At 42.2% G+C, this 27,959-nt stretch overlaps 1 protein-coding gene across 1 annotated transcript; it reads right to left on the bottom strand.

Annotated features, from left to right (window-relative positions):
- blmh (bleomycin hydrolase) lies at positions 1 to 27,917 on the bottom strand. The gene is made up of 12 exons (XM_080006884.1): positions 27,804 to 27,917; positions 25,721 to 25,918; positions 25,257 to 25,366; positions 23,367 to 23,508; positions 23,103 to 23,191; positions 22,915 to 23,007; positions 14,512 to 14,667; positions 14,103 to 14,261; positions 13,940 to 14,007; positions 12,830 to 12,947; positions 12,575 to 12,641; positions 1 to 326 (listed from the first exon to the last, which is right to left on the bottom strand). Exons 1-12 carry the CDS (start codon positions 27,811 to 27,813, stop codon positions 178 to 180), a joined length of 1,359 nt encoding a protein of 452 aa, XP_079863010.1. The 5' UTR covers positions 27,814 to 27,917; the 3' UTR covers positions 1 to 177.
- Between the last annotated feature and the right edge of the window lie 42 nt (positions 27,918 to 27,959).

The following is a 27,959-nucleotide window of genomic DNA, read 5'->3' as shown; positions in this document are numbered from 1 at the left end:
GTCAAAACTTTATTATTTTGTCTAAAAGAACAGGCCGTTGGGAGAAATGGAGGCTGCTAGGGAGCATGGGGGAAGGGTGTGTGTGTGGGGGGGGGGGTGGTTATCATGGAGAAGTACAACCAGTCAGGAGGACAGGTTTGGGGGGGGGGGGGGGGCAGAGACCTGGGATTCCATGAGTTATGCCAGGGCTCCCATTGGGTCCCAGGCAGGGAGTACAACGGGCTCCTGCTCCATCACGTCCAAGACCTCAAGGGAGAGGTACTTCCTGTCCACCACCACCTCGTACACATATTCAGAAAACCAGTCGTCGGTCATGATCAGGTAACCTAAGGAGACACAGCGGAACAAACAAGATTCAACAGTCAGAACGGATGCCGCTTGTTTTTTTGCAGGATTGGCACAGCGATAAGTGGAGGTGACGCCAGATTACAGAGTGGGAGGGAGGTTAGCGCTTTTTGACCTGAATTAGTTCCAGGTAGGGCAACATGAAGCTTATTTGCCAGATCCCAAGTGACAGCTTTGCAAACCTGGCATGATTCAGGCAGAGATTCCAGGCGCTCTGGGTTTCGACAGATGGGGAGCCGCAAACAACAGCTCACAATGTACAGTATGACGGGCGAGGACCCAGAGTCTGGATGAGGACAGTTTGGTTTCTTGAGCCAAGAACATGTAATCAGTCTCCTTTCAAACCCAGTTATGTTCACACTGATATTCCTGCATGGTGTGTAAGGCAGGGGCCCATCAATAGAGAACCCAAACAAATTATCTGTCATTTTCTATTCCAATGTGCCATTTTGATGCGTTTTCACCCAGTCTGGGTTCAAAAAGGAGTCTGGCTTTGTGTCTTTGGCTAAGCGTTTTAGACATTGGCTGGATCTCTCACATAGGAAATAAACTCATCTGACTAACAAACATGCCTGGTATGCCTCTTTCGTGGCTCCATACAGTTAGAAACTCTTCTTAACCACTAAACTGTAAACCATGAGGACACGTTTCCTGCCTCAGCAGCAGTAGGTTCAGTTTCCTTGAAGGATTAAAAAATAAATAAAATAAATTAGAATAAAAATCACAGCCTTCGAGGCCGTTGCCTCACGCACTTCCTAACGAGAAGAGCGGCGTTGAAGCAGCCTTAAATAATTTTTCTTAAAATGTTTGGGAATGATTACTCCTGCGTGTTCCTTATCTCCATCTTAGTCACCGCCACCCATTGTTCAACAGGTTGAATGGAGTGGGGGAAGGCCCCCCCACGCCCTTGACATTTCCGACACCCTCCCAACCTAGTTCTGCAATCACCCCTGTACCTCCGCCCTTATACTTGAAATGACACGCCCATACACACGGGTCAGTCTGAGTGGTTTGTGTTTGTTTATATAGAGCTGGCAGAGAATCAAGGATGGGTTGTTTTCCCGTTTCTTAAAGCCTGGCTACCGCGGTGAGGCCAGCCTCTCTTCGTCTCCTTTGCCAGGCATCACCGTGGTACCATGCCCGTGTCTCACGCACTCTCTCTAAAGTTTCCGCCTCTCCCTGGTGCCGTGTGTCCAGAGAATGAGAGCATCTTTCCCGGTGACAACTTACTGACTTACTGTATCAATGACGTCAAGGCAACCGCAGGAACTTGCCGCAGCTCAAAACAATCTAAGCTGGATGTGTGTGTGTGTGTGTGTGTGTGTGTGCGCATGTGTGAGTGAACTTCTAAGGACACAATTGCCAAGGATGGAATGCCACCTGGTGTTCCGTGTTTGGCATGTGCATGTGTGTGTGCACATTCACATGCACGTGTGTTCTTCCCAGAACCTGTGTCATTATTTGTCTTTGAGTGTAGGCTGACTGACAAGACCTACAAGATTCATTTTGTTATACAAATAATTTGTATAAATTACTTTGACATGAATTCAATTGATTTGACGAGATTTGTTGGGATTAGAGGAGTCTTGAAAATTCAGTTGCCAACATGTCGCTTAACAAAACTACTGAATCGTTTGTCACTTGATTCAGTGAGTAGAAGTGGTCTTATTTGATGGGGGCAGCGTGGTTGGGTGCAGCATAATTTTATGTTTAGCTATGAAAGGTAACCAAAAAAATCAAAAATAAAATAAAAATCCACTTTAAGAGTGTGTAAAAATACTCCTAAAAATGGTTATGATAGCCTTTTTTTATGAAATGCATTTTGCTTGTCTGACAACTTGTGTCATCAATATCGATCTACAGTCGGAGGAGAAATTTGTGAAAAACTGTCCTAATTTCATTATTTCAGGAGCGGGCCGCTTTGTGACATCATTATCTGAAATTATAAGTCCAAGCTTCGTCTTTTGGAAGCCATTTAACTCCAGCCGCTTGCGAGTATGACACCGAAGGTGAAGAAGGGTCATTTACCTTTGTGCGGATTTTCGTGCACTGAGCGTAGCTGCTTCATACTCCTTCCTGCTTTCCTTGATATTCCTTTCCACTTTTTCGTTAATATTGCGGATACGTCCAAATACATGGAGTATCAACTCAAAAAAAGTCACAATTACCAGAGATGTGGACTCGAGTCATTGTGTCTTGGACAGGAGTCGACTCGAGTCACTGTTTTGATGACTTGCAACTTGACAGAAAATAAATGACTTGAGACTCTACTTGGACTTGGAAGTTTAATACTCGTGGCTAGACTTCACTTGAGACATGATGACTCGAATGACTTGTTTGTGTTCACTTTCATTCATTGAAACCTGAAAGTAAAATGCCATCGCCAAAAGAAAAGGTACTTTGGTGGGGCTCGGTAATCGGTAGCAGACGGCCAGATGTTATAGTAATCCATGAATCGTGCAACCGTGCAATTTGAGATTTCCTCATCAAACACAAGTTGGTGTTTAGAAAGTTGGAAGTTGTAAACAAGGGACAGTGTTCATGGGAGACTCTGAAAACTCATTTGTTTCAGAGGTGGGGATGTGTTCACCGGAATTTGGAAATGTTTGCTAATTTAATATAATCTTTTACATATTTTTATCTATCAAAAAGTTCTTTGTGTGTTTATTTTTAGTCACTCGTTTGGTTAGAAATTAAATGTTCTCAAATATAAAAGCTTTATTAAAAAACATGCATTAATATTGTGAATAAAACATTTTGAGTTTTAATTAAAAAGATAAAAGATTTAAAGTTTTTCAAATTGATAAAAAGAAAAGTTGCACTTTTTGACAAAATATCGGTCAAAAGATCAGTAATCGGTTGGGCTAGGATCAGCATTGGACCCAAAAATATGGCATCGGTCGGGTTCCAAAAAAATATATAGATGACAGAATTTTGCTATAGTCTTACGATATAGATTGTCATATCGCACAGCCCTAATATTAAATATAAAATATTGAAAAGTTCAACGTGTCAGTGTAAGTGTAATGTTACCAGGTATGGGAGCGCACACTGGGAATTGTCTTGATTGGATGACTACCCTGTCAGTCAAGCTCCTCTCTACCTGGCATTCTTTTCAACATGAAGCACTCGTTACCCTCCCGCTGGTTACACACACACACACACACACACACCGTATGATCAGATCATCATGGCAGGCACGACAGTGCCAAGAGTCATCACTTTTGGTTTCAAAAATTTCATTCAGTCAAATCAATATGTGTAAATATGTTCATAACATTTTGAGATATTCTGCAGACAGACGGACAGGGGCAGAATGTAACAAAGTTTGATATTTAGCCCGGCTGTCAGTATTTAATTGTTTAAAATGGTGATGGGGAGGGAATATGTTTTTGATTGAGATGCAATTATGAAATATATAAGCATTTATAAAGTTATTTGTTTGATTTATTTTATTTCACTGGATATCAATAATTATAACACAAATTAAATTCACTGTCATACATTTTGAACAGGTTAGATAGATTGGCCAATAATATCATTGTTAGACAGGTACTAAGTACGTTGTCTTTTCTCTTTGTAAAGACAGGATACTGCAGGTAACACTGCAGTATCTTGGGGGAAACAAAGTGACTCGGACTGCGTGACTGCGGGACTCGACTTGGGACTCGACTTGGGACTCGACTTGGGACTCGACTTGGGACTCGACTTGGGACTCGACTTGACCAAGGAAAAATGACTTGGGACTTGCTTGAGACTTGGAACAAATGACTCGAGACTTACTTGTGACTTGGATAAGAGGGACTTGGTCACATGTCTGACAATTACTAGTAAGTCGGTAGCCTCATCCGCTATCTTGAGTGTGGTGTAAAACTCTGCAACGTCATATGTCATGCGTCATTGTACCACATCCTGCATCCTGCATGCTCTACCCAGGCTCCGCCCCTCGCCTCAACCAAACGGAGTATTTCAAGTAGGTGTAAACGCGTCTGACATGGACAATCTCCGGTTGCGTTCTACATGTGTGGGAGGGAAACTCCGGACCTGATTATCCGGAGTTTGTCCAGAGTTCATGCGTGAAAGCAGCTCGAGACAAACAGCTTGAGCAGGGGCTGCATTTAAAGTAAACTTGGAAAACTGTAGCTTCTGGTGCGTTTCATGAAACCCCGATCTATAATTGTATAAAGAAGACGTTTTTGCACCGCAGAAGGTTCCAAGAACATTGGAGGAACCAACCTTTGCTTTTGTATCCGCATGACGTCATCCAGGAACGATCGTAATTCTTAAAACACTGTTCTTCAGGGATATTAAGCTGAACGCCAGTAGAGCACCATGCAGTGACATAAGTGCATGTTCATTGGTCCAGACATGAGTCCACGGTGTTTGTAACTTTTGCAACTTGTGCTGCGTTTCACAGAACACGGAAAACTGGAATATGTACCTAAAACAACTAAACTGGACCCCTTGTATTACTGCCTGCAGCTATATTTATTATTATTATTTTAATTTATTATTATTCTCCTTGGCATTTTTCAGGCTTAAAGACGTCTCAGACATCTCATGGTTGAAGTTTGATCCATATCAATCCATGTTTTGAGCAGGATTATTGAGAAACTGACAAAAACTTACTGGAAGTAGCAAAATTTTTGCGCATCGCTTATATGCCAAAGTACTAAAACTTCCGGTTGGGTGCCAAAGTGAGATGAGTTTGTTGAGTAGGATGATTTGTCATCCTACTCAACAAACTCATCAAACTCATCATCATCATCCAATTCGTCATATACTGTAGGTTGCGGTCTGGACGCCTATTCACATTGTGCGAGGTGCGTGACGTAGACTCAATTGCTCTGTAGTGGTTACAAACTTTGCACTGTAGGTGTTTGTGTATAGTCTTAACTGTTTGATGTTGGCAGGGCTTTTCGTTTGATATTTTATCTCTTTTGCTCTTTTTGTAAATAAAAGGCACAGTTCGTTGTGTACCTCCTTATTTTGCGGGATTTGAGGAAGTTGCAACATACACTTCATGATGACACTACTTCATCATTGCGGTCACCTGTCTGTCACAGAGTGCAGCTCTATTTCCACAGACAACACTGTGAGTTATAACAAAGAGAAGTTCTGGTTTACAGGCAAACATAGACAGTTGTTTTAAAGACAGGGGGGTTGCGCTGCGTAAATCGCATAGTGCTTGTCCCATGAGACGAGCAACCAGGAGACGACAGACCGGGGGAGTCAATGTGGCGTTCAATTTAAACTCGGAAAATTGTGCTTTGGTTCGAAGTAACTGGAGGACTGTAATACGTACCAAACACGACTAAACTGGACCCTGTGTATTGCTGCCTGCAGCTTTATTTATTATTATTATTATTATTATTATTATTATAAGAGCTTGGGTAGCGTTTGATAACCAATCCAGTTTAGGTTTCCTTGAGCCCCCGTTGAATGAACGTTACCCAATTAGCTTCTCCAGCACCCTGGAAACGCTCGACGGAGTGCAACTTCAACCTTCTAAAACAAATAAAGGTAATTTGACTTTTTGTAGTCAATGGATCCTGTAGTGATGCAGACATAGTGTTGGTAGGAAGTAGCTTTCACTATATCAGAAAGCACAAGGCGAGAGATTAGAAAGGAATTCTTGACAAGTGTTAGAGAGGCCACCTCGGGGCCATAAATCTCCGGTCAATGTGAAATGAAATACCTTCAGAAATGTTTCTCAATATTAGTCTAAAATGGCGTAAAAGTATGAGCTGTCTGGTGTGCCTATAGCCAAAAAAGGAGATGTTCTTTGCAGGCAGGAACCTATCACTGACAGATCCTCTGGGATAGAAAACACCACAAAGAGAGCCACGATAAGAATAAGAACTGGAATGTACACATCGCCTCCTCTGACCCACATTCCCCTTAATTGATCCTCTCCTCTTCCTTCTGTCTCTCATTTCCTCCTCCCCTAAAGTCTCTCACTCCATTTCCCTCTAGCCCTAAAATCGTCAAAACTCAAAAGCCCCTGGATCCCTGAGCGCTGTTGAAGCCTGTTTGTTTTCAGTAACTTTATTAATTTGGCCGCAGTTGAATGTGAGGCCCGGGCCTTCCCCCGTAGGGCCGTGTTTATGGAATGAGAGATGCGTGAAACACACTTGAGGTTTGGGTGAGGAGAGTTCAGTCTTCCCGACGACAGTTCCAGTATGGCGGTTATCGCAAATGTGTGTGTTTGTGTGCCTGTGTGTTTGTGAGCGTGTTGCCAAAGGATGCACGGTCAAATGACTCTCCTGTAATCTGCTGCGGAATGTCAAGAGGGAAGGAAAGAGGAGAGAGACATAGATGGATATGAAGCAGGGAAAAGGATAGAGAAAGAGCCTGGCACAACATCAATGTGAGAGTATGAAGAAAAGCAGATGAAAATACAGTGAGGTATAACTTTAATCACTTGAATCAAACTTCCTATGATCTTAATTGTGGATAACATGAATGAATCAAATGGAAAAGCAGAGGAAAAATACGGTGAACTGAAAAGCAAATTGTTAACATGTAAACATGCTGAAGGAAAAGGCTGAACGCAACTTCATTGTCTTGATGAACGGCTTAAGAACTGTGATAATGTTATGTAAATATTACCGTTGCCTTTTCAACGTGACTTCAATCATCAGACCGAGCCAGGGTGCTTAACTCTACTAAAATCAGATCCAATTTGATCCTATTTGGAAAATTCCTCAGCCCGCTCTGTTAATGCTCCTCAGATGATAAAAGCAAAAAAAACAATATTCCCGTTATATGAAAACCGATTTGAGAAATGCTACAGACTTCTCTTTTTATAGCTATTGAGCTGTTATGATTGGAATAAAAGGCCTTAACTGCGGTTTAGCCTGTGGATGAAATGATTTTCTGGCTTTTAAGTGAGAAACCACGAGCCAAGACTATTATAAAACTGCCTGTTTAGTCCAGATTTAAACTCATCACACCAGTTCACACCAGTGGGTCCTTGGTGGAGTGTTGAGACGTCATGAACATGACATCTATTGTGATCGACTGCTAGTGTCGCACCAAAATCAATACAGAAACATGCAGAAAGAGGACCATCTGCCCCCTCTCTCAATTAAAACAGTAATAGTAGTAGTCCGAGGATAAAATCCATGCTAAGCTCTTTGTACTGTCTGGAGCGTGCGTCTATTTGTCCTTTTTAGAGGTAAAGCTCAGTGCTTTCCAGAGAGACACCGGGATTTATGCAATTACGAAAGCTCTACATCCCAACGGCCAAACCTGAGAATTGACAGTTAGTTTATGCAATCAGTCTATGGCTACAGAAACACGAGAAGGGGCCGACCTTGCCTGTGCTTCTACACATGTACACACTTGTGTGTTACAGGACGCATCCAATTATGAGTTCATAATGCAGCGATGTGTGGGGGAATCTCGGCCTAATCCTGCCCTTAATTCAGCGCGCGCGCGCACACACACACACACACACACACACACACACACACACACACACACACACACACACACACACACACACACACACACACACACACACACACACACACACACACACACACACACACACACACACACACACACACACACACGAAGAGGGCAGATTAATCCCTGGCACAAAGTGTAAGAAATGAGAGAGGAGGGACAACTATTTGGGGTGTCACAATTCACGTATTCATATTGAACTGTTAGGTACGAGGCTTTCGGTTCCTCAAGCATTACAAACCGAACGAGTCATTGGACTAATTGAATTATATATTATAAAATAAAATGTGGTTTAATTTGTGTGAAATATAATGTCCTCAGTAACGCTGCGCTCAACAAGGCAGCCCTAACGACGTAACAGGCAGCATGCTGTCTGCCCCTCCCATCCCCAAAGAAAAACACTCTACTCCAGTGAGGTACGCTGGGAGGCAGGCTACACTACACTCGCTCGTTGGCTAGTAATGACATTATTACTCTACCAGAAATAGAAGATCCTCCAATTACCAACTGGTTTGGCGTTTGGCGCCACTTTGGTTTCCGTGTGAATTATGAGGGTGATGGCAAGATGCTACAGTATATGCAATTGAGCCCCATTACATTATTCCTTCACGAGCCCAATTAAACCAGAACGTAATTCCTGCTTTGTACAAAAAAACAAAATCCCAAAGAGAGAACCAATTGTCCAAAGCACCCGCTGTTGTTCTGACGAGGGCTGGGCAATTAAGCCTTAAAACAAACTCTAGATCTTTTTCAAAACAATGAACAATTTTTGATTTGAACCTTGATTTTTTTGGGGGTTTTTCTCCACACAAACTAAAAAGACCAAGGCAAATTTTAAATACATATTTTCTTGATTAGCATAATAAAAATAAATGAGATTACGAAGAAGTCTAGGGCAAATTGGCTGTTCAGGAATAATATGTGGCTGGAATGGAGAAATATTTCTTGGCCAGATTACTCAGCCTTGGGAACTTAGCGTCATGTAACTTCCACCACTGCAGTTTATGTCCGTGGACATCTTTAGGGTATGTCTGTCGTGTCTTCACTTCTCCTGCGGGGTCGGGGACACAAGTGGGAGAGTGAGTTGCTATGGTTACAGGGATGCTCTGTGCAGCCGTGCACTCACACGGGTGTCTCTTTCCCTCCTATGGGAAATGTAGCCTATAGAGTTATTTTGCACATCTACTGAATAACTGAACAGAAATATTCAATATAGAATATTTCTGAAAAAAAAAAAAAAAACATTTTTTTTTTTTTAAATCACGGTTCAGCCATTTCACAAACCCTAGTAGAAACGTAAATTAATCAATTAAATTGAAAAAAAATCATGCAGCACTAGCTCTGACCACAGATGGCTGGACGCCAAGGGCTATACCAAGCTACCTGACTACCAGCGTTACCTTACCGCTGAATGGGAGATGAAAAGTCATGTTTTTCAGACACGCCCCCTTGAGAGTCACATCAGCAAGGATTCGGCCAAAGGGATGACAGAGGCAGTGGAAGTGTGGAAGTTGGAGCGAGCTAATGTTAGTTACATTAGCTCCCTCCAACTTCCACACTTCCACTGCTTCCTGTGACTACTGACAATGCCAGGAATTTGGTTAATGCTGTTGGAGTTGCTGGACTAGGCCCACAAATAGGGTGCTTTGCCCATATCATTAATCTGGCATCTCAGAAAGCAAAAGTGCAGCAGATCTCTTGCTTCCTAGCAAAGATTGTGACCATCTTTCACAGAAGCACAACAATACAGGAGTTGCTGCAGCTTCAATCAAAACTATGGTACTGTTTGATGATGACAGCCCAGCAGTGAGGGATATTAAAACAGCCATCAGGAATGACCTGCAGCAAAGAAACAGATCCTGTTTTTCAAGATTACAACAACACCGCTTTGGATCCACAATTCACTGCTACACTTTAATGCTGCCACTTTCCTGAGAGTCTATGACGCCCTCACCACAGAAATGCTGAGCATTGAACAACAGGTATTATTTATCTTTTGCTGCTTATTATATTTTTTATTAGTTATTTGAATAACTAGTCAGTTTAATTTACTATAATTTTTATATCAAATAATGTGATAAATAAATTTTTGTTGCTTAGATTTCTTCAGGGCCAAGCCTCAGGCACCACAGAGGCAGCCACCTCCGTAGACCCAGCCGGTGGACTTGGAGCCCTCAACATCAGCTCCATGAGGAAAGAAGTCAGCCATGACTGAGCTGTTTGGAGAACTGTTCATGACCAAGTAGCCAGCCAAGTACGCTTGGGCAGATTTACGATTAAATCGCCTATCGGCGATCGACTCCATCAATTGCGATTGACATTGATGACAATTATTATTTTTTCTTTATCCCCCAGGAAAAATCAGAGCATTGAAGCATTGGTGTAAGTGCAGTTTACCATGTTTTGAAACTGGAGCGAGGAGGGAGAGAGGGGGTGGAGGCATTCGCCCTCTCCACTGTCGTGTAACTACCTCGTGATCGGATCTCACTTCTTTGCCCTACAGGCCCGTGCAGAGAGAGGGTGCTCAAAACAAAAATAAAAGGCATATAAGGCCTAGAAGCTCATATTTGAAAGTGTTTGCTTAGTGCGCACACAGCAGACTCAGCGCAGTCTGCAGAGTCATATTTCATTTATCATGGGAGGAGAGGAGAAAAGGCTATAGAAGAAGAACCTTAGATCAGGTCTAGATTGGGACCTGTCTCCCTCTCTAAGGGTAATTTGCAGCCGCGATCACTGTCCACTGCTCTTCCCTCAATAACACACTGAGAACATTGTGTTTTTATTTAAGAAGTACTTGATTTTACTCCGAAACAAACAAAAAAAAAAAAATAAGTCAGCACTGTGCATATTTGGAATTTTGCACGATCGCCCAAGCCTATAGCCTATAGCCAAGCACCAAGCCTGTGGCCAAAATGGCCGAGGAGGAGATGAACTTGACCATAACATCGATCATCTCATTCCAATAGCACCTGTCAAGGATGGGACACATAAGGCAGCAGGTGAACAGTTCTCAAAGTTGATGTGTTGGAAACAGGAAAAATGGGCAAGCGTAAAGACCTGAGTGATTTTGACAAGGGCCAAATTGTGATGACTAGACGACTGGGTCAGAGCATCTCCAAAACTGCAGGTCTTGTGGGGTGTTTCCAAAATGCAGTGGTTAGTACCGACCAAAGGTCGTCTGCGGAAGGACAACTGGTGAACCGACGACATGGACATGGGCACCCAAGGCTCATTGATGGGGGAGTGAAGTGTAGCCTGTCTGGTCCGATCCCACAGAAGAGCTTCTATAGCACAAATTGCGGAAATAGTTAATGCTGCTATGATAGAAAGGTGTCAGAACACACAGTTCATCACAGCTTGCTACGTATGGGGCTGTATAGCGACAGACTGGTCAGAGTGCCCATGCTGACCCCTGTCCACCGACAAAAGCACCTACAATGGGCACATGAGCGTCAGAACTGGACCATAGAGTAATGGAAGAAGGTGGCCTGGTCTGATGAATCAAGTTTTCTTCTACATCGTGTGGATGGCCGGGTGCGTGTGTGTAGTTTACCTAGGGAAGAGATGGCACCGGGGTGCACAATGCTAAGAAGTCAAGGTAGCGGAGGCATGTGCATGCCTGTGATGCTCTGGGCAATGTTCTGCTAGTAAACCTTGGTTCCTGGCATTCATGTGGATGTTACTTTGACACGTACCACCTACCAAGACATTGTTGCAGACCAAGTACCCCCCTACATGGCAACGGTATTCCCTGATGGCAGTTGTATCTTTCAGCAGGATAATGTGCCCTGCCACACTGCAAAGAATTGTTCAGGAATGGTTTGAGGATTATGACAAAGAGTTCAAGGTGTCTCCAAAATTCCCAGATCTGAATCTGATCGAGCACCTATGGGATGTTCTGGAACAACAAGCCTGATCCATGGGGGCCCCACCTCGCAACTTATAGGACTTAAAGGATCTGCTGCTCACGTCTTGGTGCCAGACACCACAGGACACTTTCAAAGATCTTGTTGAGTCCATGCCTCGATGGGTCAGAGCTGTTTTGGTGACACGGGGGGGACCTACACAATATTAGGCAGGTGGTTTTAATGTTGTGGCTGATCGTTGTATACCCTCTTATTGCCACGTTGGCACGGCATTACTTGGCTGTGGCTGAAACCTCTGTCCCTAAAGAGAGAGTATTTTCTACTGCAGGTGACAATGTCACGTCTAGCGGATCTGTGCTGTCTACAAAACATGTGGACATTCTCATCTTCCTGAAAACTTTTTGAAAAATTGAGTAAAAACACACTGAGGTCTATATAAAAACAGAATTTTTTATTTTGTATGCATTTGTTTATACCTACAATACTACTTTTCTAAAAATAAATTATAAGGAGGGGTTTTTGTTTAATATGCTAAGAAGACACCCCAGAGGATGGTTCAGGTATAGTTCCATCATTGTCCAAAGAAAAAAAAAAATAAAAAATATTAACGCCATTAGTTGTAATTAAAAAAAATAATAATAATAATAATAAACAAACAAACAATGACAATAAAAAATATAAAAAAATCGACTATATTTCTCTGGAATTTGCTGTATCGAAACTGTGTCATATCAAACGGAACCGTGAATTTTGTGAACCGTTACACCCCAATAACTATATAAAGAACTATTCGCCAAAAGGGAATAGTTATCTCAAAAATGCCTGCATCTCAACGTGTGTGTACGTGTGTGTACGTGTGTGTGTGTGTGTGTGTGTGTGTGTGTGCGCACCTTTGTTCCCACGGTCATCTCCCCAGGAATTCTCAACCCTCCACTTCTCATAGCCATCCTTCCCATCCTGTAAAAGTGTCAAAGAGTGAGAGTCAGGAAAAGAGAGTGATAAAGGTGAGAAACATTGACAAGGATTTGAGAAACTGCAGATGATTAAAGCAGCGTGTACACACGTGAGGCTTCTTTGATGCAAACACAAATGAAGGTGAGTGAGTATGTGTGTGTGTGTGTGTGTGTGTGTGTGTGTGTGTGTACCTTGTCAGTGACAGCTGTGAGGATCATAGCGTGGGTCATAAGAGAGTCTCCGTATATAAGCCTCTCTGCCTTGGACAGGTTCTTTACTGAAACCCCAAACACTAGCTCATGGTTGAACCTGCACACACACAAAATCCCGAACATATTATTTTCAGCCTCTTTAAACTAAACTCTGTGTCTCCCACAGAGACTAAAACCGCATTATCCACCTACAATAAAGTGCACAGCAAGGGGAAAGTTGAAGACAGTACTGTGTGCTTTGATCTGCCTGGTGAACATCTACCCAAAACAGGCGGCTTCAGACTTATCGGAAATGGTTCAGCCTTGTACCAATTATAATCTCCACATGACCGGCACAAGAGACAGATCGGAGCTTTGTAACAGTGATGCTGATAGACATGTGGCACCACATCTGCATGGCCCAGTAGGCAAGTTTGAAGTAGGGACAAGACTGGACGATCCAAAAGTTCACTTGAGGGTCAAAATTGAGGAGGCCCTCATCCGGGGAACCGTGGGTGGCTTCTTGTGAGGATGGTTAAAAGCTTTTATCTATCATGTGATTCCTGTTCCTGTGTTCCTATAAAACAACACTATTCGTTTATTTTAGAAATTAATGTTCCAATTAATGGGTCACTACTGTGAAATTATACTCAGCAGTGATTAACCTGCTCCTGCCAAAAACAAAATGTACACTCCACCATAAGCTTGTAGCTTTTGTAGAAGTCCCAGGTTTCACATTTGAATAAATCTCCCTTTGACATTGACCGGACCAGATGACTTTACAACAGAAAGCAAAATATATATATCTATTTTATTTATTCTTTCAATGTTTGGACCCCGTGGGAGGCAGAGCTGGGTCAAACGGCATTACAAATAAATTCAGTCGTTTGCTTTACCCTGTTTGAAGTAACCAGATGGATGGAGTTCGCCGCATAGGACAAAATAATGAGAAAGACAGCCAGGTTGCGAAAATGTACAATGTGGGTAACCACGCACGGTTGGTATTTCAGACAGGCTCAAACAAACACAAAGAATTATTTGCGGGGACTATTTGAACAATGTCCAGTTGTGAGACAAATCAAACACTTTGACACCATTACTACTACTCACACATTCATGTCGTTGATGCCTAGCTTGCCATGGAAATGTTTCCCTACGTCACAGCCAAACCACACGGCCTAAGGTGGGGCAGAGAAGAGAAGAGAGAAGTGTTTCTTTAAAATAACAATGAGCTATTAGAGCCATACAGAGCTATAGTTTCATCATCTCCTACCTCGCCATCCTTGATGGACTCAGCCGCAGCCTTTTTAAGCAACTGGATGGGCTGGTTGTTGTACAGAGTGTTGCGGCCTCCCACCATGTTCCCCAGGAACTCTACACTGTATAGCTTTCTGTAGGGGTTCTGGGGTCGGGGGTCGTTCACAAGGCAGATCTGTGGACAGAGAATCACACAAAGGGAGATGGAAATCAATTTTAGAAATTTGGTCTGGTCAGAAAGCGTCTAACTCATTCTAACTCAAAACTGAAGCTAGATTCTGTTGTCATTTCAACTCAAAAGATCTCTAGACAGTAGCAGATCACAGAGGGCTGGAGGGGGAACACCAATGAATTGCTCCGTACAACAATACAACAGGTACTGTGTGTGTGTGTGTGTGTAGGTCTTTATAGTTGTGTGTGTGTACCTTGTCCTGGATGTTGTAGAGCGGTTTGACGTGCTCGCTGTAGAAATGCTGGGGAGTGAGGGGTCCCATGCGGTGGAAGTTTTTGTCCTTGTCTCTGTACTCCCAGCAGATGGTCTCAGGAGGGCTGCCCAGACACACACTGGCCACCCGGAAGACCTACCCAAACACACACACAAAAAAAAAGAAAACAAACCCTGATGAGGCACCTTAGCCAGAATCACTTTGGGAAAATTTGAATAGCATGTTGTCTATATCCAAAGTTCTGATGTGCATATCATTATTTCCATTTGAGTTGTTTTACTCAAACTATCTTTAGGGTTGCATATTTTTTGTAATAAAACTGAAAGTGCCCCGTCTCCTCTAATAATAATAATAATAATAATAATAATAATAATAATAATAATAATTATTATTATTATTATTAATAATAATAATAATAATATTTTCGGACTTCTAGAAGGTTTTTGATCTCAAATGGACATATGGACCTGCTGAGTTTGTTCAACTGTCTTTATGGCAGGCTTCTCAAACTTTGAAGTTTGTACCATTGTACATTTGTCTCTCTAATGGCACTTTGAGTTTATTAACGCCTAGAACCGATAACTTTGAGATTAATAATTGATGACGATTTCATGAGTCATGACTTATTTCCACCACATACTTCCAAATCTATATAGCCTGAGAAAATCAATCCAGTGCTTAAAGCAATAGAAACACGTGTGGGTCATTGATGGAGAGTATATAAACTGCTTGACATTTTAGTCCCACTTGACCAATATAAGGGGTGAAATAGACGACAGATAGGACTGGGGCTGAGGAGACTTTGTGCCAATGCACTGCAATAGAGATCATTTTATTGCCTCACTTTACCACATACTGTACACACACACACACACACACACACACACACACACATACACACATACACACACACACACACACACACACACACACACACACACACACACACACACACACACACACACTATAAAAGGAATAACAACAAGTGCAATCGAAGGAGTTCGCCAAGTGAGCGTTATCTATCCCTGGATGATTGGTAATATAATTTTCCAGTCGTGTAATACCCATCCCTCAGCCAAAACCCCTTAACATTTGTGTATGTTCGAGCCTACACTCATCTATCACCTGCAGGCCTTCTTCCTTCCTTCCAACTTTCCGTCCAAGTCTTGTTCGAACATAACATGCATCCTTCACGTCCTACTGTCTTCATATATCCAAACCCTGAACTGCAACATCCCCATAACTCCTTCTCTGCTCCCCTGCTGTCTGAGTCCTCCTGTGGTGCTGCAGTAAAGACCAAGTTCCTGTGGGCTGAACAGTGGTTGTTTGGATGGCGCCTTCTGATTTGGTCCTTCCTAACTGACAGAGCCAACTCAGGAATTTTCATTTATTTTTCTTCTTGCATCCTCCCAGTGAAACTACAAATGGGTTTCCTAATAAAAGCATTAGCAGGGACCGAGAAACATATTGCAGAGCGAGCAGGCTAATGGGTTGTATAATAAGAAACTAAGGAAGAATTTAGATGCAACTATCTAATACTATAACAATATCCAAGTCAAAAATAAAACATGAGGTAATGTGGCATTTTTCGGCACGTTTCTTAGTCAAATTCAAACAAATTACTTGCTACAGAAAATTGAGGAATGATTTTTGGCCTGATCTGCATGGGGCAATGGAAGCAGTTTTCCGACCCTATTCCTCTGAAGAAAGAATATATCTTGACACCCATGCATTCGCATACATCCTCAAACCTCAACTACATTGCTGAGACGGCTGTGTAGGCCAGACCAAACACCAGGGAACCAATCATAGTCATAGTCCCTCTTTGTTTACCTAGATGCACATCCATTTCATCCCTACACCCTTGCTCCTCCTGTCCTCCCACTTCTCTTTCTCTCAGCGAAAAGAGTGCCATCTTTCTCCAGATGCTTGGGTAGAGTCTTGGACTGGAGCATTTCCCCCTAAAAAGCCACCACCATGGCCAGTCTGGGTCCTCTCCTGGGCAGGCTAAATAAACTCTGTCAGTCGGGGAGGGCTGACAGAGAGGCCCTGGTCAGGGAATAATGGCTACCGGCCCGCTGGCGTCACAACTTACGGTCAATATTGAAACACCTGTCTTCACCACAAGTGACAAGACAGAGATTGACGAGAAGCTAAGGAAAATAAGTTGTGCAGGATACAGAGAGGTGGAAGGAAGCACAGCGAGACTGGAAGAAATAAACATGTACATTCAGAGTAAATAAAAATGTGAACCATGTGCCTGGGAGTGTGTTGACTCAAAACACCTTAACGCTGATGCTCTTAACTCTGGCTTTTTAAAGGGCAGCAAGCAAATTAATGTCTTTGATGCAGATATTTTAAAAGGTCATAAAAAGTTAACACTCAATCAGTCAACTCCAGCGATCAGATTTTTTTTTTCCCCTCAAAGTGAAATATTGTCGCATGAAAGCAATGGCAAATCCAACTTGAAGTGAAAATGAGTATTCTTATCATTAGCTAGTGAAACTGCATTGCTGCTCCCAATTCAAAATGGGCCTTGGCTCAAACAATTGACTTATATGCCATAAGAGCTGAAGGCACCCGCCATAAATTATAAAATGGTAGATTTCACTTCAGGAGTTCAAAGGAAATCAAACTATTATTTATATATTCTATACTTTTAAAGCTGTAAACATCGCTAGTGCCAGGCATCCGGGGCCCAAAGGGGTTCTGACGGTTGGTTTTGATCCACTCCGTACGAGCACGCCACCAAATCTGTTTGCAGCAGCAGGTCTGCATTTTGGCTCCTTATCTAAGATCTGCTCTGGGGTCAGCTGTTATTGCCAAAAACAGGAAGGAGAGGAGACTGCTGGTAGGAGGGATATTACATCCCAGATTTTAACACACACACACACACACACACACACACACACACACACACACACACACACACACACACACACACACACACACACACACACACACACACACACACACACACACACACACACACACACACACACACACACACTTTTTAAGGTGATTCTAATCATGGTTTAGTTTGGACCAAGGATGTACAAATGGTCAGCCAGTTACACCGCAACATGCAACATTTAACACATGGTTTGACCATTTGGCCAAAAATGCATTTAGGCTAGTTGGCTTGATATGTATAATTGTTATGATTTCAGAGATTGTATCTCAAATTTCTAAATTCCGAATCCTTTTGTCTACTTGCATTCTGCCTTGCAACAAGTGCTGTTTCTGAACTCTAAGATGGGATGTTAAAGCAATGCGCAGCACATTCTTTAATTTGATGTGAAATGTATTCAATGAGTTGTTAGTTGATTTCATTAGATTTTGTTTTAATAAGTGATTAATACAACAGCCATAACCCTAAACTGTATTAGATCAAAGATTCATCATTAAATATTTGTTACTTAAAACTAATTTTATCTGTTTAAATAAACCATCAAATAAATGCCATGCTAGCAGTTTACCTTGAATGCCTGGACCACACTACAAGGTTTTTCAAATCTTTACAGATGTTGACAATGTGAAAGACCACACACAACGACATATCATGAAACATGTATCAGTATTGTTTCTAGTGTGGGGAGAGCAATGATTTGGCCAAAACAGCACACCAAACAAACAGATTACAGTGACAAACAACCAGAATCCTAATCTTGCATAGCCAAACTAGATTTGACACGAAGATGTGGCTATGCAAGATTACCAGAGTCCCTACTCTCATTTATTTATTTTAACAAAAAATTCAAAAGGAAAAAGGAAAAAAAAACAATGGATGAAGTCATGGAGATGGTGTGAACATGGACTGTACATGCTGCAAGCGTTATGCTTTGCAGTTTTCGCATTTAGCGGCATGGCTGCTGTTGTGTTTATCAGTTCTTCCGTTTCAGTCAGCTTGGCTCCCAGTTGCTTTCGTTTTTTTCCCATGTGACAATCCACAGACCGCGTCCTCAGCTGTCCTCGGGGTTCCCCCGCAACATGTTTAATATTTGTGATATGGGATCAGTATGGCCAGGACGGAACACATACTGTACCTCACATCCCTGAAAAATCTGGCACGATAATCTTTAGAACCATCAATAAATAAATAAATACATAAATCTGGACTTTGTTCACAATTATCTGGAGGGGGGGGGGGCAAAATTCTGCTTTATTATCTTGTAGCATGTACCCTGATTAAGTCTTTGGCCAAGAAAATGAAAACACATTGTGCACAGTTCCCACAGGGTCAGAACATGAGTTCAGGACTGGGGTTACTGGATATGTATGTGTAAGCAAACAGTGAAACTCTGTGCAAACAGTTTGGGTAACAAGAAACTCTGATTTGATGGCAAAACACATGGTCACTCATTGTTCAAACTCAAACATTTTGCATCCAACTTCTCAATAGTTGAACCACAGACAATGTCGCAGACCCATTAACCCATCCAAGAGCAAAATGAGAATGTGGAGCGCATACTCTAAACACAAACACAGCACTACCTCAGTCATGGGCTGTATTTGACGAGTTCTTAGAATCAGTGTTTGGTCGTGTGTATATCTGTGTGTGTGTTTGAGAGCCAATACGTGAGCACGCTGAGGTCAACACATGGTGTTTCTGATTGCCTAAGCATGACACAGTGGAGCATGGATGCGGTACAGTTGCGACATGAGATATTGTGTGTTTGTCTACTGCCACGTGTGCACACGTGTGCATAGTGCTCCACAGTTGAAAGAGTGCATGTGTTGTGCGTAGCGTACGTGTCTATGCGAGTGAGAGGAGCAGAGCAGGGATGCACAGCAGACACAGCATTAAAGGGAAAGCTTTGCTTTGAAGCTCCATTACTGTAGCTCCCATAGCATCCTGTCAGTACACCAGCCTCTGAGGAGAGATTGTTGGTGTAGGATTGTTCCTTCTTGTTGAGCTGGATAGGGGTCAAATTGTGTAAGTGGTTCTTTTTTGCCAGTTAATTAGGATGCATGCCATCTTGGCTGATGAGCATGGCCGACCAGTTCAGCAAAGAATCAAGTTCACCCTGGATACAGTAAGTGGAAACAGACACATCCACTATAGTTGACTGCCATAGGGTGGGTGTGTGTGTGTGTGTGTGTGTATATTGGGGAAGCAGCACAGGAGACAAAGACCAGGGCCAAACCCAAGACTGCTTGAGGGTGGTCAGTGTCACCTCCAAGACAACCAAAGTGGTACTGACACAACTGTTTGATCCAAGAGAACTGGAGTGTATACACAGACACAGAACAACATTTGTGAGTGTGTGTGGGAGACCCTCCTTCAGAGAAGCGGACGTGCGCTCGCTGTGTGTGCATGCACATGGAAGGACAGCCACAGGCGGGCAGCAAAGTGTGGGTTTGTGACCCACCGCAGCAAAACCCGCATTGTCGCGCATTTCTGAAATCGCCAGGAGCAGCCAAATAAGTTGAAAAAAAACTTCCTTTGTGGTTTTTTTTTTTCTCTCGACATATTTTCAAAGCTAAGTTTGATTTATAAATAGTAGATACATGTTAAACACATGTTAAATGATACACAGTTAAATATTCCCATTCGATTACAGGCGGAAACACAGTTCAATTACATAGTGGCTGAACAGCGTGAACGCCAATCGATTGTTTCCTTTAAAGCGACCGTCCAGGTGAAGATCATTCCTCCATATTCCATGTGATGTGAAGTCACAATGTGATAACTTTCGATAGAGTTCAACCTTTAAATCCTATGTTTTTTATACACACACCTGGATTCATTGTTGTGTAAGTGGAGTAACATGCGAATAAGAAAGGTGACCTCACTTCCATAAACACGACACGGAGCCCTCGGAAAACTTTTAGGGTGATTATCTCAGAAAACACAGTTTGCCGCACCTTCGTCATTAACAAGCCACAGCTTTAAAAATATTTGCTTGATTCGCACAACTGACACCTTGTTTTGGAAGCTCTGATTTGCCACTTTCAAAGTGAAATGGCACCAAAACTACCTAAAATCTGCGGTGGGTCACACTTACCCTCATGTCAGCGTGACACTCAATTTCTACAATACTGGACTCACCGGGACCTCGACTTAACACAATACAGAACTGAATACAAATACAGGACTGAAAGGATCCCCGTCAGACAAACTTTGCTCCGTTTTCATAATGGGTTCATTACCACCACTTGATTCTGCCATCGAATTAATCACCAAGCATGAAAAAATGTCAATTACTTCTTTATCATATATATCTTACATGACAAAACTAATTACACAGCAATGGTTCTCGCGCTGCCAAACCTGCTTCATCATAGCGACCCGTACTTAATAAGAAGAGGAGATTTATAAGACGGCAAATTGAAGGAACCGCTTAAAAATATAATCCCTACTACCGTGCAGATAGTAGATCGATCCGATTGCCGTTCATTTGCAGCAGCTACGATGTGCACCTCAACGTTCTTCCTCATTGTACCTTAGGTGCTTGTTCAACAGAGCCAAAGTCTCTCCCCCCTCCAGTTGTGTTTCACAAAACAAACTGTTTCCAGGTGGACAAACAGCAGATTGAAAACCCTCTGCCCCCTCTACCCTGCTCTGGCCACAGTGGGAGCTTTTAACTGTTGCACAACCTGTGTGTGTGTATGTGTGTGTGTATGCGTGGTGAGTGCCGGTCAACCATGCTGCAGTTGCTGGAAGACAGTGTTGTTTAAACAAGCAGCAGCAACACAATACGATCTAACAGCCCTCGACAAAAGACGATGAAGCGGACCTCCTTACACAATGGCCTCAATGGAGGACTGATTGACTACCCCCCCACAGACATACATACACACAGGAAGAAAGCATTCAGCCCCATGTTCATCCACACCTACTGTGCAGATGCGCACGTACAGACACACACACACACACACACACACACACACACACACACACACACACACACACACACACACACACACACACACACACACACACACACACACCTCTTTAGTGTAATGTGGTTAACGGTGTTGTCCTGGAGGCAAAACAGATCTTTAATGTTTAAGGTCAGCCACTAATGCTAGGGTCACACCGTCGGGTCACGGGCGTTGCAAAGCGACAGGCTGCAATGCATTCCATACGGAACTCGGCTTCATCCGGCTACTGGGGGCAGAGCGACGACTAACAACCAGCACACAGCTTCAGGGCGACAAGGAAGTTGAGCAGAATTCAACTTTATGCAAATTAGCAGCGGGTCCCTCCAACAGGAGGGAAGATAAGCTCTCAATGGCACTGATCCTTGGAAAATGGACGCCCGGACCACTGCACAATGAAAAACATCCCTTAAACTATTGATAAAATATGGAATATGTAATTTTATGTTTCTCCAATAAGGACAATTCTTTATTTTAAGGGACAGATGGCTAGATTATTTATTTATGTATTTTTTATCAAGAGGTAATTGATTTTGAAAAGTAAACAGTTCCACCATTTTAATAAACAAAAGCACAAATTGCACCATCTATCTGTATAATCAATATTCAATATGGAACGGGATGGACTGAGACAAAAAAAAAGTGGTAGGGGTGGAGTAGCTTCTCATCTTGTGTCCGTAAATCTTCAACTTTTTATAAACCAAAAGATACAGGTTTTAAAACTTAAACTTGTAGACTGTTAAACTTGTGACCAAAACAAAACCCCCCCCAAAAAAAAAAAAACAAAAAAAACCCTTACATTTGCAATCAAAATAACATTTTAATACCTATACTATGGGTGTAGATCTTTTACAGACTAGGTTTGTGGAAATGTGCAGATTCTGCCAAGGAAGAAATTACTTCTAGTAGATAGTTACAATGCTCATCATGGCAGGTAATGAGATGTCAAATGATGTACTACATCTTTATCACACTTCAGCCAGAGGAAATTTAATGATTGTTTATTTTATGCATTTAATCCAGTTGCTTGACTTGACATAAGGGTATACTAGTTCAGTTATTAATAAATGCTCACCATTACCCAGCGAGCGCTGTGTTATTATAGAAAAATCTGTCCCCTTGTAGTTTGTCGAAAAAGGAGTTAAAACCTTGGAATAATATTTTCAGTTATCAGACAGCCCCCTCTTCTGGCAAAATGGAAACAATGACACAACAATAATAATAAAAAAACAAACAAACAAACAAACAACCATTTGTTGAAATGTTTAGCTGATCTTCTTGATATGTATTCTTTTTAGTTTCAATAAATCTCCAACCTCATTATCTGCCTGCATTGTTCTTTAGATCATGAAACAAACATGCACTGGAGTATGCAAAGTAAAAATGTACTGGAGCGACTCAAATGGACTCAACTTCCCACAGGAAAGAGGGGCAGCCACAACCCTGCTTCTTCTGTGGAAGTAGTGTTTTAAGTACATACTGGCATGTAAATCTCACCTCTTCGATCATGCTGTCCATCGCGTCGGACAGTTCAGCTTTAGTGGAGTCGCTGGCCACCATGTTCCTCAGTCTTAGACAATATTCTCTCAGCTGGAACAATGTGAAAGAGCAGAGACTATCACTCGGGGAAGGAGCTAGCGAATTGAAATTGGTTAAAACATTTGGGGAGCCGTGAGTGGACTTACCTTGTGATTGAGGATTTCGTTCATTCTGCGCGAGGCCTCAGAGCTGTGCGACTCTGGGAAGCATTTCTTTGGAATAACACCGTATTTTTCTGGAGGCATGGAAACAACATTTTCAATCATGTCAATTTCATATATGTCAATACTTTTATTATAACAATTTTTGGTTCGGAACATGTGTTGCATGTGTTCGCAACACGTCAATTTCATTTGAGGAAACAAATGAAAATATGACAGAGGAGTGGAAAATTAGGGGAGAGAACTGACCAATGAGGTTGACCAGCATGTCCCACTGTCCTCCGTCACTAGTTGGATTGGAGAGCAGGAACTGCACCAGGCGTCCATCCACAGGCTCCTTCCTCTGGGCCGTCTCCACGCAGGCCTGAAGGAAGTAGTAGCAACGCTCCACCTTTAGGGGAAAGAGGTTAAAAGAACAATAAAGCAAGATACAAGGACAACGGAGAGTCATGAAGGCAAGTCTTTATTTATCCATAAATTGGTCTTCGAAATCACCAGTTGAGGGTAGAAGTGGGGGCGGTGAGCCTAGAGACATCACAATTACATTATTAACACTAACATTTGCGCCGTATCACAATTATTTGACCTGACTGCAATCAAATTCAAAGCATTCATGAAACATTCTCCTGGAATTGGATGGAAATTAAGCAATCTGAGAGATTTTGCATCAAATACAATACAAATTTGGTTTGGGTTAAGGTAAATTGACTAACAAATACTTATGTTCAAAGTTCAATGTCAATTTAGGGCTCTTCTTCAGAAGGTGGGTGTTTGCATTATCACGCTATTACAGGGTTACTAGTTACTACACTGACAAAATGGTGTAAAATGAAAACACAATTTAAATCATACAGTGCAACTACTAAGGATAAGTAATTACTGACAAAAATGTAATCAAGAGAGAGAGAGACAGAACGAGAGAGAAAGAGAGAGAGCAGAAAGAGAATCGTAAAGCGAGGGGTCATTGTGACGTCAGCTCTGGATTTCATCGATCTCTTGACACAAAAGAGGGTTTTAGTTAAACAATGACCTCGTAGTAGAATAGCGCTGCATAATAACAGATGCACACGGCTCAGACTGCCAAGCAACACTTACACAATCACAGTCCCAGTGTTACAAAACTACAAAGTGACAAAATGTAAACAAACACAGAGCATTGAAATCACACTGAAATGGTCACAGGCGATAAGCCAGCTTAAATATATTTCTTTACACCTCGGCTGTTAGAAGTACAGTGAACACAGAATTATCCAATAGGAAAGCATACAATGCACACACACCCACAGATAACCTCCATCAGTTACCGTTTACAGTATGACGATCGTGTGTATGGTGGAACTGAACAAATCTTACTTAATTTACTTCCAACAAGAAAAATATGAACTCCATCATAGAGAAAAAAATAATAATTTGATGTGTTTGATGGAGCAAGAAATATCTATATCCAATGTGAAAAGATGACATTCATTATAAAAATGATGCATTTGTGGCCAAAACACAGAAATCCGCTAATTAATAGTACAGTGTTATTATAATGGCTAAAAGCCAAAAATTTTGCCTGCTATCATTGCTGTGGCCAGTTTCTTTTTAGTTTGCAAATCTTCCAGTCAAAGGCACCGTGCACAGTTATTTGCATGGATGGACAATGACAAAGTTATATTCAGCCAATATGAGACGATGCGCAGCTCAGCCTGTAGGATGTGGTGCCAATGACCACTACTCATTATCATGAACAAAAACCTTTACATCATGATTTCCTATGGTTAGTCGGTATTATTGTGTCTGTTCAGTTTAGAACGCCCCCTGAACAGCACATCACCTGCATATTTCTTTTAAACCCCTCTTTCAGTTGTTGCCAAAGAGAGAAAGCAAAGACCTTTTTCACTCTTGATTTAGAATCATCTGTGTATGTTTCCTCATTGGCTTCACTGCAATCTAGCTCATTCAGTCCTGCCAAGATGTACTAAAATGCATCTTGGGTGATCTTATTGCTACTAAAGAGGTATAAATACAGTTTTAAGTACAGCCTAGACATAGCAAGACTCTGAACACATCCAACCACCCCAACCTAATTTGCAGGTAGTCAAGGACTCACAAGGGACATAAACACATTGCTAGTGTACGGAACGTTGACCTTACCTTGTCCCAGAAGAAAAGATAGGACTGACTGAACTCAAACTCCTCTATGTTAAACTTCTTCATGAAGGGAAGCCGCATGACGTTGAGGCAGGAGAAGATCCAACATCTCCCTAGAAACGACAGGAGCACATGAGCTGTGTTTACCTAGTACAGGACTCCTGTGTTTCTACATGCAAACCTATCAATACAGTCTATACCTTATTTAGACAGTACAATAGGCCACAGGCAAAGCACACACATTATTGTGCATGGCAGATGAGCTTTCAATGACCTCATTCAAGACACAAGATCTCTTTCTTTTCCCTCATCCTCTGGGACTGTTAATTCAGAGCATGTGGTGAAAGTCATGCACTTGCACCATATCCGGTCTGAGTTGTTTTTCCTGACACAGTAGCAGGTCTGCCCTCTGGAGAGATATTGTGTAACTGTGTTGGCAAAGGTATGGGTACAAAACAGAATGCAACCTGAGTTTTTCTGGTTGGTGATAGGCTTGCCCTCTGTTGGGATGGAGTGCTGGAAGATGTGTACGGTGTCCTGGACGGTCTGCCGGTGCAGACACACCTCGAGCGGGTCGATGCAGGTAGAGACATTCTGTGCCAGCAGGTAGCGTGGCTCGGCACGCAGTCGCTTGATAAAGGTGGCTACTTTCTCCTGACTCAAACCTGCAAGAGAGACAGATAAGACAGATCATTTAATTAGGCTTGACATTGAAATTCGGCTTTTAAGGCTGGATGGATTGAGAGAGTGGACCCAAAAGGAAACGTCCTCTTCTCAGAGAGGAATTCCCTGTTGATGTGCGCTGCACTCCCAAATGTTGCCTGTGCACTTCAGGGCTATACGCTGTGCATTAGGGATCTGATTTATGAGCACTCACACTCTAATGTCATGGTAATGCTTGGAAAATAGCAGATCATTTGTTATAAACTGGCAATAAATGCTTCATTGAATAGCACCGTAAAGTGCTATTCAATGAGTGGCTACTACAATCAACAAGAGAGGAATAGCCTGCCTGTCAAACCCCATTAGCGATGATAGGGGCTCATAACGAGAATGAAGGGTGGACTAAGTAAGAGAAGTGGAAAAAGAAAGAATTAAAAAAAAAAAGTATTATAATTGGGCTTAGGGCACCGAGGAATGACCAAAGCAGGCTCACGTCATCTGGCTCGGGGAATACACAGGTAAGCGGGGGGTGAAAAATGGCGTTGGTGTGTGTTTTGTAATTCTGTCAAACGATAGTGAGAGCTGTTAAACATTGGTCGGGACATTGCCTCATCCTGCATGGTGCCTATAGTTCAACCTCTCTCTTGGCTTTGCTGTAAAGTTGTCCATCACCACAAAGTAGAAAGGCCACCACAGATTTGAAAAGTGTCAGATTTACTGATGAAGCCTTACTCTAAGAAACTAATGGTGAAAAGTAGAGCAGGCCTGGAGCAGTGTAGGCTTAGCTTTTTGTATGCACCAGCTAATTTTGAAAGTGGCACACAAGTTAGGCTTCAATCCAATGCAGAAAATAGGTTGAGACTTGTTATTTACTACAGTAAACAAATTATATTACAATAAATGCATTGCGGATTACAAAGTGTTACCCAGAAAATTCCCAACAGCAATGGAATACGCAAGATGGCAAATAAAGCTCATCAGCCTATATTGGTAAAACTGAGCCAAGATGATCTGTCTTTATAACCATCTTCAACTGTATCCACATTATACTCAATAAATGAAAGTTATTTTTTTAAGTGGACTGACACAACCACAGAGGTTTTTATGGAGCAGAGCCAAGCATAGTAGTTAGGGTTACCGGGTGAATTGCAAATAGTAGTTTGGCTGAAACACAAAGGAGCTTTTGTATGTTTTTGTACTATATTGGAAATGATTCATCTCTAGTTACTGTGAAATCCAAGGGTGGCTGATTAGAACTATCCAGATGCAGGCTACAGATACTTATGCCTTTAGTTTTCCATACAAGGATAATGTTAGCCCAAGCTAAACTTCAGAAGTAACTTTGGCATTTCGGAAACAGGAAACAAGCATAAGTTCAAACTGGGGGCCAGACTGTGATAGATAGATACTGTATCTATATGAAGCTGGATAGTAACTATAAGTTCTTTTATAAAACGTATGAAAAACCTATCAATTTCACTTTCACTTTGACTTTGTTTCACGTCTTAAAAGTGAAAATTCCAACCCCATTCTCGCTAGACGGAGAGCGCAGCCAGGCTAACAGGATGAACTGCAAAGTACAATAGCTTAAAATATCAGCTCATCGCCGAAGAACAAAAGTATTGTGGGCCAAATGTTGTGAACACCGAGCTGCTGCCACGGGCTGTCAACCTGCAGCTGACAGCAAGTCACGCTAGCTAGCGGTGATAAAGCTACTGCTAATGCTAATGCTATGATGCTAATAGCGTGCCGGAGCTCAGCTGTCATTCATTACCCACCGCACAGTACAGACTGAGCTCAGCGGAACAAGGTTTATATATATATATATATAAAAAAAAAAAATCTATGACTCGGAGTGAAACCAGAGAAAAGTATATCTTCACGTACCGGTGTCCATTTTTCTCACGAAAACGTTTGGCGAGTGTGTATTTTCCTGAAAAGTAACCGGCTCTTTGTTTATCTCACTCGCCGACAGCCAGGCAGTCAGATGTGACTCGGACCGGAAACAGGAAGCAGAATGTGAAATATATATATATATATAAT

The sequence above is a fragment of the Zeus faber genome (assembly GCF_960531495.2).
Source record: "Zeus faber genome assembly, chromosome: 9".
Classification (NCBI taxonomy): domain Eukaryota; kingdom Metazoa; phylum Chordata; class Actinopteri; order Zeiformes; family Zeidae; genus Zeus; species Zeus faber.
This window is presented reverse-complemented; position numbering and strand designations above follow the sequence as displayed.